This window comes from Manacus vitellinus, unplaced genomic scaffold (assembly GCF_001715985.3).
Source record: "Manacus vitellinus isolate BGI_N305 unplaced genomic scaffold, ASM171598v3 scaffold_1_pilon, whole genome shotgun sequence".
In the NCBI taxonomy this organism is placed as follows: Eukaryota; Metazoa; Chordata; class Aves; order Passeriformes; family Pipridae; genus Manacus; species Manacus vitellinus.
Window position 1 is genome coordinate 604,156 of NW_021939396.1, and position 16,968 is coordinate 621,123.

General features: G+C 48.1%; 2 protein-coding genes across 2 annotated transcripts; both read left to right on the forward strand.

Moving 5' to 3' along the window:
* Positions 1-328: 328 nt before the first annotated feature.
* On the forward strand, positions 329-5,663 carry LOC103765885 (lymphocyte antigen 6E). The gene is made up of 3 exons (XM_018075552.1): positions 329-666; positions 4,469-4,588; positions 5,089-5,663. The coding sequence occupies exons 1-3, from the start codon at positions 609-611 to the stop codon at positions 5,295-5,297; spliced, it is 387 nt and encodes a 128-aa protein (XP_017931041.1). The 5' UTR covers positions 329-608; the 3' UTR covers positions 5,298-5,663.
* A 4,851-nt stretch (positions 5,664-10,514) lies between these two features.
* On the forward strand, positions 10,515-15,997 carry PSCA (prostate stem cell antigen). The gene is made up of 3 exons (XM_008932849.3): positions 10,515-10,566; positions 14,735-14,854; positions 15,792-15,997. Exons 1-3 carry the CDS (start codon positions 10,515-10,517, stop codon positions 15,995-15,997), a joined length of 378 nt encoding a protein of 125 aa, XP_008931097.3.
* Positions 15,998-16,968: the final 971 nt, after the last annotated feature.

A 16,968-nucleotide genomic window follows, 5' to 3' on the forward strand; every position in this document is an offset into this window, starting at 1 on the left:
TAAAATATTCACTTTTTTTTTTCTTTTTAGCAGAAACATTTGTGATTTTTTGAACTGCTGCCTTAAAAAAGAGACAGAAAATGATGCCTGGTCCCCTATGAAAGGCAGTGGAAGGATTCTGCTCTGCTGCTCTAGTGCTGTTGCCAGTCCTGGGAGACATTTTGTAGAAACTTCAGTCCCAGATTCCATTTGAAATTTAAATCCAACCCATGCCAGGGGTTTGGATTTAAAGGGATCTTTAAAGGGATTCAGCCCTGGGAGGCCCAGAAAGGAGAATTTTCCTCTCTTCGTTGTTTTGGTTTTTTGTGTCCTTTGCTTTTCCTCCACTTCCCCAAAATTAGAAACTGTCTCAGAGTTCACTCAGGATGAAGCAGCTGAGTTGTGAAACGAGGAGGAAAAGAAGTTGGGGGGGAGAACACACCCCCTCTTAGACTTCCAACAAAGAGCCCTTGGACACACAAGCCCTGACACGTTGCTCCCAATTATCCCTCCTCTGACACAGCAGCCCCGTGGTTATTATCTCGAGATCAAAGCAAACACTCCAGAGGTATAAAACCTGCCCTGACCGAGTCCTGCTTATTTTGGGAGCTGGCAAGAACCTGGAAAGGATGAAGGCTCCTCTCCTCCTCCTCGCCGCGCTCGTCCTCGCCCTGTGCACGGACAGGGGTGAGTCTCCAAGGGTTTGCTTTGCTTGTGGGGAGACCCTCCCAAAACTTTGGCTTTGATGTGGTGGGATGATAAGAGGATTTTGCAGGAGGGTCACTGAGGTCTAGAAAATATTCCAGTCCTTGGGATAAGAAGCCAGGGGACGTGTTCCCACCAGAAGGTGGGTGGACAAGGAGGTGAAATGGGGGATGAGACACCCACCTCAGACGATTCATGAAGACCCAGCCCAGTCCTTGGAGTGGCTGAGAGCCCTCGGTGCAGCTCCATGGGAAGGGGGTTAGTTGAGGGATACACAGAGCTAAAGCTGCAGGTTTGACCCAAGACTCACCACGGCCTGATCATTATGAATTTTTTTCACTTGTTTATTGGTTGCAATTACAAACCATCATTACCTAAATCACTAGAGATGGGCAGACCACAAGAGGAGAGGCAGTTCTGGCTCCCATCTCTCGTTGCTTTGAAGTGCAGCAAGGCTGGAAATGATCATTAAGGTTGGAAATGACCTTTCAGATCATCAAGACTGACCATTAACCCATCAGGAAAAATGCCATCACTGAAAGGGTGCTCAAGCATGGGAACAGAGAAGGGGTGGAATCACTGCCCATGGAAGTGCTCAAAAAACATGTAGACGTGGTGCTCAGGGAAGTGGTTTAGTGGTGAACGTGGCGGTGCTGGGGTAATGTTGGACCCGATGACCTTTGAGGTCTTTTCCAGCCCCAGCGGTTCTGTAATTCCCAGTCTGGTTGATTCCAGGTCTGGGATGGAGATGCAGAGTCCCATTTTCATTCTGAGAAGTGTCTGGAGTTTTTTTGGGGGAAGAGCACTGGGAACCTGCATTTCAGTTCTCCTGGCTGGGCTCTGCCTGTGCCTCTGGGAGCCCCCCAAGGTTGGATTGTGGGTCAAGCAAGGAAGGGAAGGTGCTGCCCTGAATATTCCTCTATTTTAGGGGAATAGTTGATTCCCTCAGCTCAGGGTTTTTTTGCCTTATTACAAACTGAGTTTTTCTCAGCCTCTGCTGTAGCATTTGACCTGCAAACTACCACCCATTCTGCTCCTGGTCTAGCAGAGCCCTTCAGCTCTGTAAATATTCTTATCACGGGAATACTTATCACAGGTTTTAAACTTGGTATGTGCTAAATCGTTGTGCTCAAGTTGAGAACGTTAAGGACAAGAAAAGGATCTTATCAACTGTAATCACACTTCTTAAAAAGATCAGTGGAAATTACCCCATGAGCAGCCCCCCTTTGCTGTGCAATCCAAGGTTGGTTCCTCTTCCAATTAATCCTGAAACCGGTGTCAATCCCTGCACTTCCTAATGCTTCACACATGTAAGAGGTTTATGTGTGTGGCTGGAATTATCCACGAGAACATTTTCCTCGGGGAATGTTCCCCTTCAGTCAGAGCAGAGGTCCTGGTGGGTGCAGGCAGGAGACATCCAGTGCAAAATACACTGATTTTATTTGAGGTAAACCAGCTTAGGCCAGCCTGGTTTAACTCCAGGTTTACACCTTGGGTAGGGCGCTGAAAGAAATAGTTTTCCTTTCCTTCTCAGCCCTCAGATACCTGAAGAGATTAAATAAAATTAGAAATGTTTTTCAGTAGAATGACCAAAATTGTCCTCCCTGAGTTCAGGGTCTTAATTGAGCTGCCATTTAGGATTCCATCTGCTTCCAGAGTCCTCTAGGGAATGGTGAGTAAGAAATCTCCTGAGGAGAGTCAGAGGTTGGAAAAGGTGATGGAAGGCTCCCAGGGCAACTGGACTCTGAAATGAAGACTCCCAGCTTTGGGAGGATGGGATGAAACAGGATTTGGGCACATGACAAGCTCCACTGTTTCCTGCATTAATTCAGGAAATTATTCTGGGGATGGGCTTGGATTAAAGAAGCTGTATTATTAAGGATTAAGCCAGGCTATGTGTCTGGAAAATCCAGTTTGGGGATTCAGCTTTAGTGCGTTTCTGGGAGGAAAGGGTGGTTCCCAGTGGGGTGGAGCAGAAACATCCCTGGATGGGATTTGCACGAGAAAAGAGAGTGGAGCCACACATTTCTCACACAGATGGTCCTAAGGAAGGGTCTCAGACTCGAACAAATAAATTTATCCATCAGGGTCAGGACAATACTGAAGGCAAGAGCCAAGTGAGAGAACTGCTGAGGTTCTGGAGATGGAAATGACTGAGGTAGGAAGGAAATTGCAGTAGTTTTGGTGTGAAGTCAAAGAGAGCCGAGGGTGCCAAGGGTGAGGGGTTTGAAACAACCATGGCAATGGAGGGTGATGGGATCTGAGGCACTGCCAGCCCAGTTTTATGGCCTCTCTGTCCTCTGTGGCCTCTGCTCATGGCCATTTAGTGGGATATAACAGAGTAGGGAATGGGAGGACTGTGGATCATGAAAGGAAAAGGAAGGTCAGCACTGGGAGGCCACGGAAAGGGAGAAGGGGCTGAGTTGGAGTGGGAGAAGAAGGCAGCTTCCACCGAGGCAGAGGATGAATAGTGACCTAAAAGGCATTTCCTATGGAAACCAGTGATCCTGGGGTTATGGACTGAGCTGGAGCTGGGGCTGAGCCTGTTTGGGCCACATGAACTTGTCTTAAGGTCACACAAGGGCAGGGATGAGGTTGGGACACTGTGGACAAAGGTGCTGATGAGCTTGGGCAGGGGAGAGGAAGAGCAAGGAAGTTGAAGGGCAAGGAAGGCAAAGATAAAGGGGAGAAAAAGAGAAGAAAGATGAAGGACAAGAGGGAAGAAGAGCAAGGAAGATGAAGGGAGAGGAAGGCAAAGCTAAAGGAGAGAAGAAGAGCAAGGAAGATGAAGGGAAAGGAAGGCAAAGCTAAAGGCCAGTGCTGCTCCAAGAATTAAATGGGTATTAACGGGCCATAGAAAGAGATATTCTGGACATGAGGATGAGTCTAATCCCCAGAGGGTGACATTGCTGTCAAGAGTGTTTGTGCCAGATAAAGAGATGAGGAAATTCCTCTTATCATGCAAAAAAACCTTCCCCAAGGATCTCTTTGCCATGAATGGCTGTTTTAGCCTCAGTGAGTGCAAACTGTTTGCATTCATTCCCGTCAGCACAGCGCTTGGCAGATGCAGAGTGTTCCAGATGTGCACATTTTGTGGAGAGAGGATGTTAATACCCATGGGTGACTGTAAAAAGGAATCTGCTGCAGCCCAGGGGGTGATTTGCTCAGCCCTGTCTTCTGCAGGTCCAAGATTTTCCTCCTGACACAGGAGAGCTCTGAAAATTAACCAGAAAAATCATGGGATGGTTTGGGTTTGAAGGGATCTTAAGGATCATCCAGTTCCAACCCCATGCCATGGGCAGGGACAACTTCCACTAGACCAGGTTACTCCAAGCCTTATCCAACTTGGCCTTGAACACTTCCAGGGATGGGGCAGCCACAGATTCTCTGGTCCAGTGTCTCCATCCAAGAACTCTTGTCCACCAACCAAGGCTTGAAGGAGCCAGGCTGGAAAGGGATCCCAAGAGCTTCACACTGGAAGTGACAGTAGACCAGGGTGCTCTTTCCAACAGCACACTGGAGATGCCACACATCTAAATGGATTCAAGGCAGAGTCAACTAAATAGCCAGCAGGAAGATCCCTGAGGGTTCCTAAAGGAGTAAAGCACATCTGTGGTGGGAATTTGAGCTTAAACTAACTGGGCTCCTGGGGCCAAGTTTAACACATGGAGGTGGTTGTCAAATTGTGGCCCCTGGGCTTGACAGATCCTCCATCCACCACCAGTTTTGTGCTCCTGGGGATGTTTCTGGAGGTGATTGATTCTGGATTGTGCTTTTTTGGCAGCTTCCTCCTTGACCTGTTTCTCGTGCAAAGACGCGACTTCCAACATCCACTGTCTCGGCACCACCAAATGCTCCGACAACGAGAAGTACTGTCTGACCACCTATTCCACCACGGGAATGGGTAAGTGGGGAGAGCTTTTCCAAGGCTCTGATGGCGAGATGGGGATTAGGGGAGGCTGATTGCAGAGCCTGCTCCCACCAGGAGGTGTGGTGGAAGAATTAATGAGGATCGCAGCACGCGGAGAGCAAATCTTGCAGAACTCAGAGATTATCTCTGTAGCTGCACTGATTAAACACTCCTGGGAAAGGGAGACATTGGAATAGAAAGAATTTCCCTCCACAAACTCCTTCTCTCAACTCCAAGGTCAAGTAGGCATTCAAGAGGTGGTGGAATTAGAAAGGGCCAGGCACTGTGGAAGGAGCCACTCTGGAGTTGGTCTCCAGAGGTCACAATATACACAAATAATGGTGCAGCCAGAAGGGAAACCAACAGCAGCAAGTGGGAGTAGCCTGGGATCTACTACTGGATATTGCACATCCAGGTGATCACTGAGGCCTAAAAAAAATATATGAGATAAAAATCCTGACTTTTCCTGCTGTTTTCTGCCCCTCCCACCCCAGGCAGTGACAAGAACCAGCGCATCACCAAGAAGTGTTCTGCATATTGCCCGACAATCGACCTCAACATCGGCATAGCCGGGGTGGCCACCAGCTGCTGCCAGACCTCCCTGTGCAACATCAGCGGCGCCAGCAGCGTGAAAACCAGCGCCACCATCATCGCCCTGGGCCTCCTAGCCAGCCTGGCCTGCATCCTCAGCATGGGCTTTTAAAGGCTTTCCCAGGGGGAAATGAGGCCTTGCACAGCCAGGGCTCGAGGTGGCACCTGCAGGGTGGGAATGCCGCCCTGCTTCCCCTGCTCGGGAGGTCACATCCGATGACAAAGCCCAAGGGCACTGCCATACCTCAAAAGGATATTTTTGGAAGAGAAAGGAGTGATGTGGAGCCCACCACGGGCACCATCTCTCCTGCTATTGGCACTTTCTAAATCAGTGCAGTTTTTCCCCTTCGTTTTGTCCCTCGTGCCGTTTTTTTTCTCTTTATACCACTTTTTGCCCTGCATCATTTTGCTCTGAGGAAGCCCTTTAATATCAGAGTTGTTAAGCAGCAACTGGGCACAATAAAGTGTTATTTTATCCTCTCGCGTGGCTGCGTGGTGTGGGACGTGGGGAGGAGCTGCTGGATGCATCCATGGCAGCAGGAATAAAAGTGGAGGCTGCAAGTGGAAGGGAATAATGCTGGAATATGCTCAAATTGCTTTGCATTCACTTCAGAAAGCCTCTCCCCAGATTTTATTTTTCTGCATTGGCAGAAATGTCATTTTTGTGACTCTGTTTCAGAATAAACTCTATTTAACTTGCTTTCAGTTCGTCTTGTGAGTCAGCTGCCCGAAGAGGAGTTGGGCTCCCCAGCAAACAGAGGGGACAGGGCAGGACTCCCCAGGAAGGGACCTCGAGCATTAAGTTTTCTTTAAACTGATGGAAGATCTTCCAGTGGAAATTGCTTTATTATAGGCATTAAGGATTATCTTGAAAGGGGAGAAAAGCATCTTGCACGGTGCTTAAAGGCAGGAAAGCCAGATGTGTGTCCGCTGGAGTCTGGAAATTCCAGCCTCATCTGTGACAAAATATGAATTTGGAAAATGAATCTTTTAGGTTTGCCAGTCAGGTGTCCCAGCGTGGGTAAAATGGAAGGGATTCATCACCCTGCCCTACCCTTCCCTGTGGATAATCTTGGGAATGAGAGATTTCCTCACTCAAACCCTTCCAAAGGGAGCCAGGGGAGGATGAGTTGCTTTCTCCCGAGGCAGCTCTTCCCAGGGATCACTCCAAGGAAGATCTCCCAGGATAATTAGTTGTCTGCAGCTGACCCAGCTGGTTTTCCCTCAGTAGACTCGTGTCACAGGGAGAGCAGCTGCATGTTCTGCTCCCCCTGATGGGCATTTACTCAGAAACAGCCACATCTTTGTTATTTTGAACAGGTTTTCAAAGGAAACTTGACCTCAAGACCAGCTCACCCCCACCTGCTCTCACCCCTTCCTCCCATCCATATCCCACCTCCAGCTCTGCACTCCTGGCTGTTTTCTCTCCTAGGTTTCCTCTTTGGCTTCTTCATCCAATCTTAGTCCTGTTTTTTCCACCCAACCTCTATTTTCTTGCTACAGCCTCAGCTCAGTGTTTTCTCCTCGGTGTAAATCCAAGGCTGGCCGAGAATACTCTATCTTTAGCCCCGAGACTCTTCCTTCTCCTTGTGGTTTTTATCATCCCCCAGCTGAGCTGGTTCCACTCTTCTGTCAGATTTACCCTCTTCCCTTTTCTTCCCCTCCTGCCACATTTAGAGATATTCAAGTGACAGGCAGATGTGAACACCCCACACGAGCCAAGAGCTGTTCTGTGGCCCTCGGGTGGCCAAATTCTGCCCCACACACAGATCACAGCGTGGCAACAGCTGAACTATTTGGAATAATCCTCAGCCTTTGCTATCCATGGGTTTAGGATTCCTCAGGGACTGGGAAAGGGCAAGATGGGGTTATTAAGGCCCCAGGTCTCGTTGTGCTGAGCTTGTGAGTTCAGGCCAGCTCTTGGCAACCAGGTTTAAAATAAATCGTGTTTTGTGGTGCCTGAACTTGGCAGGTGCCTCTGTATTGGGTTGGGAAGGAACCTGGCATGGCCAAAGGGATGGAGGCACATGGGACACAACCTGCTTCTTGCCTGATTTCTCCCTAATCCAACAGATTCCAGTCCCTACTGCCCAGCAACACGACCCCACGTGTGTGGGGCCAAAGCTGACCCACGTCTCGAGGTCCTTGTCTGGAGGTGGGAGCTCAGCTGCCCTGAGGCACAGGAGGTCCTAAAAAACATGAAAGCTCCCTTAGAGACCCCTCCCTGGGAGGGTTGGGCAAGAGGAGACTCTCTGCCAACCTCCCTGAGAAATCCTGAGGTGCCACCTCCCGCTCACGGGCTGGTTCCTAATCCCACATCCCTCCACCCAGGCTTTCCGTTGGATCCCATGGCTTCATCCTCCTGGCATGGGAGTGTCGAGCTGCCCAGCACAGCCACCTGGGATGCCTGGAGGGCTCTTGGGAAGGAGATGGGAGTCTCATTCAAATACCTGGGATTGCTCCTGGGAGGGAACTGCCTCCCTCTCCCTGTGGATTGTATAAGAGCTCAATTTTCAGGCCTCTGAGTCAAGACCTGGATCAGCCAAGGAGGCCTTGCTCTGCCTAAATTAGGAAGTGCTTTAACTTTGGCCCTTCCTCTCCTTCACTCAGGGTTTTATCACGGTTGGTTTTGAAGGATCTGTGCTGCCTTCTGCTCTCCTTGAATAATTCCGGTGTCTTTCCCCTCACAACATGAAATTTCTCCCCTTTTTCCCCCTTTATCTACCCAGATCTGACCAACACCCGGCGACTCAATGACAAAGCAGGAGATGAGATGGATGCAAAAGATCAAAGCAAGGCCTAAAAAAGCTTCTGGAAGCCATGGAAAGGGACAAAAGCAACCCTTCTCCAAAATTTGCTGCTGCTCTGCTGTCACACAGCCAAGTGATGGCTCCAATTTAAAGTCCATTGCCAACTCATGGCTCCAATTTGAGGTCCATTTTAATTTTCCCAAATGGATGAGATGAGATGACTCTACAGAGGTGAGTCAGAATCCTTGGGGTTTTTATTGTTTCCAGTCTTCCTCAATCTTGCTCCTCACTTGGTGGCCCTGGTGTGCCTGCAAGATCCTTTCTAGATCCTTCAGTGATGCTTTTGTGATTCATAATCAGTCCTCTTTGAGAAAGAAATCTCTCTTCCCACTCTCCAGACACCGGGAAGAGGGAATATCCCAGTGTTAGGACACCAAGGAAGACATTAATGTCCTGGAAACGGCTCCCAGATACATTCTTGACACAGAAAAGCTCATTTCCAACCCAAATTTCTCCCCTTGGATGCCCTGGGGGAGTTTTAACATCACCACTCCTTCAAAGCTGACTCGATCCTATTGCAGGAAAGATCATGCAGGAATAATATGGATGTTGGGAAACTCAAAAAGACATTTCAAGGCCAGCTTGGACAGGCCTTGGAGCAACCTGGTCTAGTGGGAGGTGGATGAGATGATCTTGAAAGTCCCTTCCAAACCAACCCAGCCTATGATTCTCTGAAAGCCATCATGAGTCTATGGGATAAAACAGGACCAAAAATAAGGGGGAAATGGTTTCTTCCTTGTACCCTCATTGCGAAATCCCATCAAGAAGCCACACCCACTAATTAAGAAGGAAACCTGTTTATGACACCCTCGGTTATAAAGTTGCCCTCTGAGGAGCACGAGGCTGGATTTGATCATCACCAAGTCCTTGTTGACCTCACCAGCCTTCAAACCCCAGAGTGGGAATGTCCAGTTTGACATCAGGCTTGAACAACCCTGGAATTCACCCCCTGATGATGCCATTCCGGGAGCAGATCAGGACTCAGACACTCACATGGATAAGGAAATCATCCAGTGTTGGGATGATTCATATTAGAGATGGATAAAAATACCCTCCTGCTGGCTGCATCCAGGGAATTTCTGAAGTTATTCCATAATTGCCCAAAAAAGGAGGGTTTGACAATATTTTCTTTCGCACTTTCTGCTCTGCCTGCTGTCCAGGAGTGATTTTATTTTGGAAGAAGCTCTGTTGGGATGGCAACTCATGATGCATGTTGTATCAGGATCCTCTTTCCCTGACTGTCAGAAACAGATTTTAAGAAATTCAGAGGAGAGGAGCAACACAGAGGAATAAAAGAAAAGGGTTGATTGGAGAGGAGAGAGATTGAAAAAGAGACAGTTTGAGAGATGGCTCTTTGAGAGCAGAGCTGCAACTCCAGGGAGCCAATTTGTGGTTTCATAAATGGAAGTCTAATTTCGAGAAGCTGTTGGCTTTCTGTTGGAGAAAATCAGCTCCTCTGAAGGATCCTTGGAAGAGGAGCCAGACTTGATTAAATAACAAGCGCCCGGGGTATTTGAGGATTATGAGAGAGAGAAGAGGGATTAACGGGAAGGGAATTGATAAAGGAATGAAGAGTGACATGGAAATTGGAGGCAAATCTTCTGTTTAACTAACCATTAGCTAATTTAATGTGCTGTAAAACACACTGATTTTATTTGAGGTGCTGTAAAACATACCGATTTTATTTGAGGTAAGCCAGCTGAGAGCCCGAGGCCAGTGCTGGTGAATAATTAAGGGAAAGGAACGGTACAAACCCTGATCCATCACTATCCAAAGGGCTTGGAAAAAGTCATGGCTAGGACTGTATCCCTGTGCCTCCAGGCTCTGTTGCTGCATCAGAGCAGTGAGCAAAGCGAGAAACTCCGAGGAGAAAAGAGCAGATCCCAATTTCCCATCGCTCCCAAGACCGGAAGGGCAAGAAATGTGTCACCAAAAGGGTTTTTCCCCCCCCTGAGATGCTGTAGCCTGGAATTGCTCAGACTTTTAGGAATTTAATCTTAATATCCCTTAGCATCATCCCTTTTTGTACAGATCTCCCATGTTTTCACCACAGGACGTATAAACCATCACATATTGGCACCACATTCCAAACTGATTTAAGGACAGGCTTTTACACCTTTCTAGCCCGGTGTAAATCAAGAATAAGAGGTTGCAGCTTTCTGGTCTAAAAGAGGGACAACAGAAAACATGGAGGTAACTTGTTTGATCCCTCTCACGCATCTAGGGTCCAATCCAAGATCCCAATAACCAACTTTTGATCAAAACTGTCAATCTTTCAGCCCACCAAAGAGGGTCTGCTGCCTTTTCCAGCTATAAACTCACTGTTACAGTTAAACTGTGTCCGGAAGAACTCTTAAAAGGTTCCGACAGCTCCAGCCTGGAAAACTCCCACGTGAAACATCCCCCGCCCGTGGGCTGAGTCTGTGTCCACCTGTGGGAACCTGTAAAACTGCTGTTGCAGAGGTATAAAACCTGCCCTCCAAACACCTTCCCCGTGCAGCTGGGAGCATCTGCTGGAGATGAGGACTCCTCTTGTCACCCTGCTGGCTGCTGTCCTGTGTGTGCAACAAGGTGAGCCTCAGCTGCTGCTTCTGGCTAAGATCAGGGGCAGGGAGGAGGGGAGGGCAAATTTTTCAGGTGGCAAAAAATTTAGAGGGTTGTCCCCAGTTTTGTTGTCGCCAACGTCCTTTGGCACCTCGATTGATTTGAGCACCTTCTGCGCTCCAACTTGATGCAGAAATAAGGTCTTGATAAATTAATCTTCTTTGGATGCCAGGTTAAATCCACTCAGTGGTCTATGGGATCTTCCCAAAAGCTGCAAGCTAGAAGTGCCAGAAAGCCTAAAAACCTGTAATTTTTGAAATGAATACCGGTTTTTGGGTACTTTTAGGGACTTTTCTCTACTGCTGCTTCCTCCACTGTGGTGATCCACGTGGTTTGCCAAGTGTCTTCCACCCTAGGAAGTGCAACACTGGGAATTTTATAGATTAAATCAGAGGCAGAGCTGAAAGAACTTCTCTGTGCCCATGTCATGTTAAAGGCATCCTTCTCCCAAAGGGAAGTCTGAGGTGCTGGGAATGCACCTCCTCCTTCTGGGACTGTTCCATGTGTTGCTCCATTGCTCCTGGCACGTAAGAATAATGACCAGATTGCCAATATCTGCCCCACACCTGATGGTTTCCCAGAAACCACGATACATATCTAGCAGGCCTTGAGAAAGAGGCACCTCATTAATTCCTGCTCTCTGATGCATCAACCCCCTCACTCCCACGTTTTTGGGATGGATGGTTTTGAAGCGCTCCTGGAAGAGCGGGAGCTCTGGCCAGTTTTGGGGTGGGAAAAGGACTATTTATTATTAAAAAAAAAGAAAGGATTTTGTGCCCCTAATTCCCGAATGAAACTACAGAATGGACAGAAGAGGGTAGTTTTCAAAGCAACATCCTCAGTGTGAGCCAGGATAAAACAGAAAGCTCAGGAATGCCAGGCTCTGGAAGCACACAGTCCTGGGGGGATTCCTTACTGGTGTAGGGTTGATGATGTTTTATATTGTCATCAGATTCAAAATGGATTTAAGGACAGGCTTTTACACCTTTCTAGCCCAGTGTAGATCGAGAATAAGAGGTTGCAGCTTTCCAGCCTAAAAGAGGGACAACAGAAAACCTGGAGGTAACTTGTTTGGTACTTCTCTGGGGTCCCATCCAAGATCCCAATAACCAACTTTTGATCAAAACTGTCGATCTTTCAGCCCACCAAAGAGGGTCTGTTGCCTTTTCCATCTATAAACTCACTGTTACAGTTAAACTGTGTCCAGAAGAAATCTTAAAAGGTCACGATCCTTCCCACAGAATCACAGAATCCTTAAGGTTGGAAAAGACCTCCAAGATCATCAAGCCCTTGCTGTCGGACAAAACCAGGCAGATGTTTGTTTAAAGTATCTTTGAAAGTTTCCAGCAAGGAAGATTTCATGGCCTGGAATTGCTCAGACTTTTAGGAATCTTAATATCCCTTAGCATCCCTTTTTGTGCAGATCTCCTGTGTTTTCACCACAGGACGTATAAACCAGTTTATTATTTTCTCCTCCGCTGCCTCCTTTTTCCTTGCAGGAAGGTGGTTATTGTGCCTTTCCTCAACATATTCTCATTTCTAATAAACACTCTAAAGGCTTCCAACCTTTTCCACGAGGTCACATTTCCAAAACTCCAGTCAGACCCTTTCTCCTCCCTCTCCTCTGGGCTCTCTCCAAATGCCCTGCATAGTTTTTGAAGTGCCGCAGACAGATTTGGGCACCGGGTTCGGTCGCTGGTGTTCCAGCTGAGGCTTTGCCAGGGTGGAAAGGCCACTTTGCATATCTTGCACATGACATTGTGCCTGTGTTCCCTTCCATCCCTGGAATGTGACACTGTTGACTCCTGCTGTTTGCACTGCGGTTCTTGATCGTCGCCGAACCACTCATTCGTCATCCGACGTTCAAGTGTCTAATTTTTATCCAAGTGTGATTTATTTGTCTTTGTTGAACTTCATTCACTGTTTGTTGCCTTTTTTTCTCTGCTCTTTTATTACATCCATCTGTCAAAATCAGTTGGAATCATAGAATCTTGGAATTATGGGATCATAGAGTCACAGAATCACAGAATGGCCTGGGTTGGAAGGGACCTTAAAGATCATCTCATTCCAACCTGACCTTGGACACTTCCAGGGATGAGGCAGCCACAGCTTCCCTGGGCATCCTGTGCCAAGGCCTCCCCACCCTCACAGTAAAGAATTTCTTCCTAATATCCAATCTAAACCTATTCTTATTTTGAAGCCATTCCCCCTTGTCCTGTCACTTGTTTCTCCATGTTTCTTGTAGCTTCTTCAGGTGCAGGAAGGTCACAATCAGGTCACCCTGAAACCTTTACTTCTCCAGGCTGAACAAACCCACCTCTCCCAGCCTTTCCTCCCAGCAGAGCTGCTCCATCCCTCTGATCATCCTGGTGCCTCCTCTGGACTCTCTCCAGCAGCTCCATGTCCTTCCTGTGCTGTTCCCCAGGGCTGGAGGAAGCTCTGCAGGAGGGGTCTCACCTTAGAGGAAGTTGGAGGGGCAGAATCCCCTCCCTTGCCCTGCTGCCCACATTGCTTTGGATGCTGCCCAAGATTCCTTGGCTCTGCTTCCAGCACTTACAGAACTCTACCCACAGTGTCTTCTCACCTTTGTTGTCCTTGGCACCATCTGAAAAAATGATGTTCATCCTCGATCCCATCCCTTCTGTCGCCAGGGATGATGCTGGACAGACCTGAGCCCACAGCAGAGCTCTGGAGCTGCATTGCTCCAGTTGGTTTGACCACTAATCATCATGAACTACCCTGTGAGAGAGTTTCCATGCCTGGCTTTGCACCCATTCTGAGGAATTTTCACCGCCTTTTCTTTCCTGGTCTTGCTTAAAACATCACTCAAGACTGTGCCAAAACTTTGGCAAAACCTCACTGAATGTCCTCTACTCTGCCCATGAAAATTCAACTTTTAGTGCCAACCAAAGCAAAAAAGATAAACATTGTTCTGACCCTCACAGGATCAACAATTGAGGACTTTTTCCTTCCCTTCCATCACAAACTTCTCATTTAATGGTCTGACCTTTGTTGTCCTTCCACGTTCTCGCCGCCAACTTCTTATCGGGCAAAGCTGCTCTCCCAGGAACGTGTCCTCTGCTTGCTTTCTGCCCTTGCCATGCTCACAGACTGCCCCCAGACTTAGCACCAACTCGTGTGGTGCCGTGTTTGCTTCCCTTCTAAAACTATCCGTGTTTTTAAAGGAGCTCATCCTGTCTCCTTCCCACAAAACCACACACTTCACTCTGGGCGATTTCGTGAGCCCAGAACTCGACCACCACCATAAAATCCTTCAAACCATCTGCCCAGCTGACACTTCGGTGTGTTCTCTCACCCAGACAGTGTCTTTGCTCTTTTTCCTCTTTTTCTTTACCTTCCAGAGGTCTGTCCTACCCCATTCTGGCTTTGAGGGCAAGTGTGTAAATTGTTGACAGGAAAGACAACTCATCGCTGCGAGTTGACGTGAGTCACTCATTGACATGAATCCTCTACCAGAGTTGCAGATATGAATTATCTCACCAAATCTCCCTTTACCACTTCAACCAGACTTTTGGTTAAGACTTTTCCATTTATTCTCTGTTTTACACTACAACAGGACCTTGGTAGAGCATTTGGCAGCTCTCCCCAGACTTCTTAGAACTGAGGTTAGGCCAGGTCAGTGAGTGATGTCCGACTACAAAAAAGGAGATGTGACAGCAGTGTTTGAGCCAGGAAAGACAAGCAGGACACTGGGCATTGTCCACCTCCTCCAAACACCCCAGACACCCTCAAATTCTCCCTGCCAAGCCTTGCCTGGTGTTGCCCAGGAGAAACCACTGGGCAGGAACTGGCAACTCACGTGGCAGAGCCGTCAGGATGGAGACGCTATTTATTGCTCGGCAATAATCGCCAGCATAAAAGCCCCCAAATCCTCAAATTCCACTCACATCTCCTGCTCCCAGAGATTGCAAACAGATCAATAACACTCCTCAGCCTGAGACACAAGAGACAGAGAAGGATTTAGCACAACTGCCACGGGTCAAGGGATAAAGAAATCAGCGGTCACCCACACACAAACATTCATCAGCAAGGAAAACGGAGATCTCTGGGCAGCAGCTTTTGTGGTTCTCAAACCATGTAATGTGCTTTCTCTGTTTTGCTTTTTTTTTCCCAGCTTATGCATTCATGTGCTACACCTGCCAAGAGCAGGAGTCCAACAAGGACTGTTTGACCATTTCCATGTGCTCCGAGGAGGACAAATACTGCGTGACCGTGCGGAAGGACGTCAGAACGAGTACGTTCCTGAGAAGCACCTTGTTTGTTCTGGAGAGGAGCAGCCCCAGGAATGGGCTTTCATCCCAGTCATTGAAACAATAGGCCCTGATCACCAGCTTTTAGGAGACATGGACCTTGTGCCTCCCTTTTGCAGTCACTCAGTGTCGATGTTGCTGCCGGGAGGTGGGAAGTGCTGGAGACACATCGAGCAGCACCAGGGAGAGAACTCAAGCCTGGGGGTCGAGTTCATGTGCATTTTTCACTCTTAGAGTTGTTTTTAGAGGTTTTTGGGGCAAAAAACTCCATGGTTGACTCCTTGTGCCATGAACAATCCTTCAGGTCTGTGCCCTCAAAGACCTCCAGGTGCTCTCAGCCCAAACCTAAGGTCATGCAGAACATTCCCCCTGGTTTTGTGCTGTAGGAAAACCATCCTGGTGGGAAGTGACCCAGCTTGGGCATCACTTCAGGGAGCTTGAACTAAAAGGCACCCACAGGTGATAATTCCTCCAGGAACAGAAGAGACCTGGAGCCCAGGGAAGACCAGCATCATGTTGGTGGACACGCAGGGTGGACGTGGCCAGATTGATGCTGGTCCTGAGCAGAGGACCAAGTTATGGTTGGACTTGATCTTAAAGCTCTTTTCCAACCTTAACAGTCCTAGGATTCTGTGACATTGTGGCTGTCCCATCCCTGGAAGTGTTAGATGTTATTCTGAGCAACCTGGTCTAGTGGAAGGTGTCCCTACCCCTGGCAGGGGAGTTGGAATTAGATGATCCTTAAGGTCCCTTCCAACCCAAACCATTCCATGATTCTATGATTCATTCCACGAAATTTGCCTTGAGCGTTAGTGCCTGCCCTTCTTTTATTCCCCAGCACCGATTTAGCCATGAAAGCAACTTAACAATGATTTTTACATCCTACTCTTCCTTTATTTCCCCCCTTCTCTTCTCCGTTAGAGCCCAACAAGCCCAAATACATCATCTCCAAGATGTGCTCTCCGACGTGTCCAGCAGCAAGTCAGCAACAAAGCTCTCAGAGGGTTTCTTGCTGTGAGAAACCCTTGTGCAACGTGAATGGAGCCAACAGCAAGAAAAGCAGCTTTGGAGTGATGTCTCTGGCTGTCCTGGTCAGTGTCACCTACATCTTTGCACGTGGACTGTGATGGGTTGGGAAAAGCTCCCCGTGATGGCTTTGTTGGCTGAAATAAAAGTGGGATAATTTCTGCTCTCAAAGATTCGTGTTTTGCGGCTGAGCTTCCCCTCGGGATTTTTGAGAGAGCCTGGATAAGTCAGGTGCTGAACTCCTATTGATTTCCTAAGCCTGCTTGAATCCAAAGTGTCCCCAGACATTCAACTCACCTAAGGAAACCTGTAAAAGATGAGCCTTTTGACATGTTCAGGCTTCCAATCGTTATTGCTCTGAAGAGATCCTTGAAGGCGTCTTTTTGTCTCTTTAAGTTTCAAAGCACTGTGAGGAATAACAGCCCACCCTGGATAAAACCCAGGGAATGGCTCTGTCAGCACAGAGGGATGATCAGGATCTTCTGTTCACAGGGAGTCTGGTGATCACACACCGGTTTATAAACAAGGAAGAAGAGGTAGAGCTTTTTTTCTGGCAGCATTTTGGACATTTTTCCAGCCGCAGTAGGGGAGCAATTTCTACCTCTTGGCTCTTGGTGGGGTTTTATCACGATTTGAAATGGTCATCCTTTATCACCCATGTGAGAAAATGGGGAAAGGCAGGGAAAAAGGGGGAAAGGCAGAGAAAAAGGGGGAAAGGCAGAGAAAAAGAAAGGTGGCTGAGAGAGGAAAGGCAGAGAAGAAGAAAGGTGGCTGAGAGAGGAAAGGCAGAGAAGAAGAAAGGTGGCTGAGAGAGGAAAAAGATGGGAGGGAGAAGGGAAGGGAAGAAGCAGAACACGGAGCTGAGAATTACCCTCACGCTGCCTCTTCATGGACCTGGGCCAGCTGGAAAACACATCCCCATATCTATTTCCCTCTTCTTTTCCAGGGTCAAACCAACCTCCCAGCTGTTGCCAACCCAGTCATTTAGAGCTTGTGAGCTGGTTTCTACAAAACCACGTTCCTGGCACAGAAACGACCGATTGTGTCGGGCTTTGTTCTGCTTTGCCCTCCT

Excerpts from the sequence above, each read along its gene's own strand:
- LOC103765885 (XM_018075552.1), top strand. The coding sequence starts at position 609 with ATGAAGGCTCCTCTCCTCCTCCTCGCCGCGCTCGTCCTCGCCCTGTGC. Across the intron at positions 667-4,468 it reads CGCCCTGTGCACGGACAGGG|CTTCCTCCTTGACCTGTTTC; the intron begins GTGAGTCTCCAA and ends CTTTTTTGGCAG. Across the intron at positions 4,589-5,088 it reads CTATTCCACCACGGGAATGG|GCAGTGACAAGAACCAGCGC; the intron begins GTAAGTGGGGAG and ends CTCCCACCCCAG.
- PSCA (XM_008932849.3), top strand. The coding sequence starts at position 10,515 with ATGAGGACTCCTCTTGTCACCCTGCTGGCTGCTGTCCTGTGTGTGCAA. Across the intron at positions 10,567-14,734 it reads TGTCCTGTGTGTGCAACAAG|CTTATGCATTCATGTGCTAC; the intron begins GTGAGCCTCAGC and ends TTTTTTTCCCAG. Across the intron at positions 14,855-15,791 it reads GCGGAAGGACGTCAGAACGA|AGCCCAACAAGCCCAAATAC; the intron begins GTACGTTCCTGA and ends CTTCTCCGTTAG.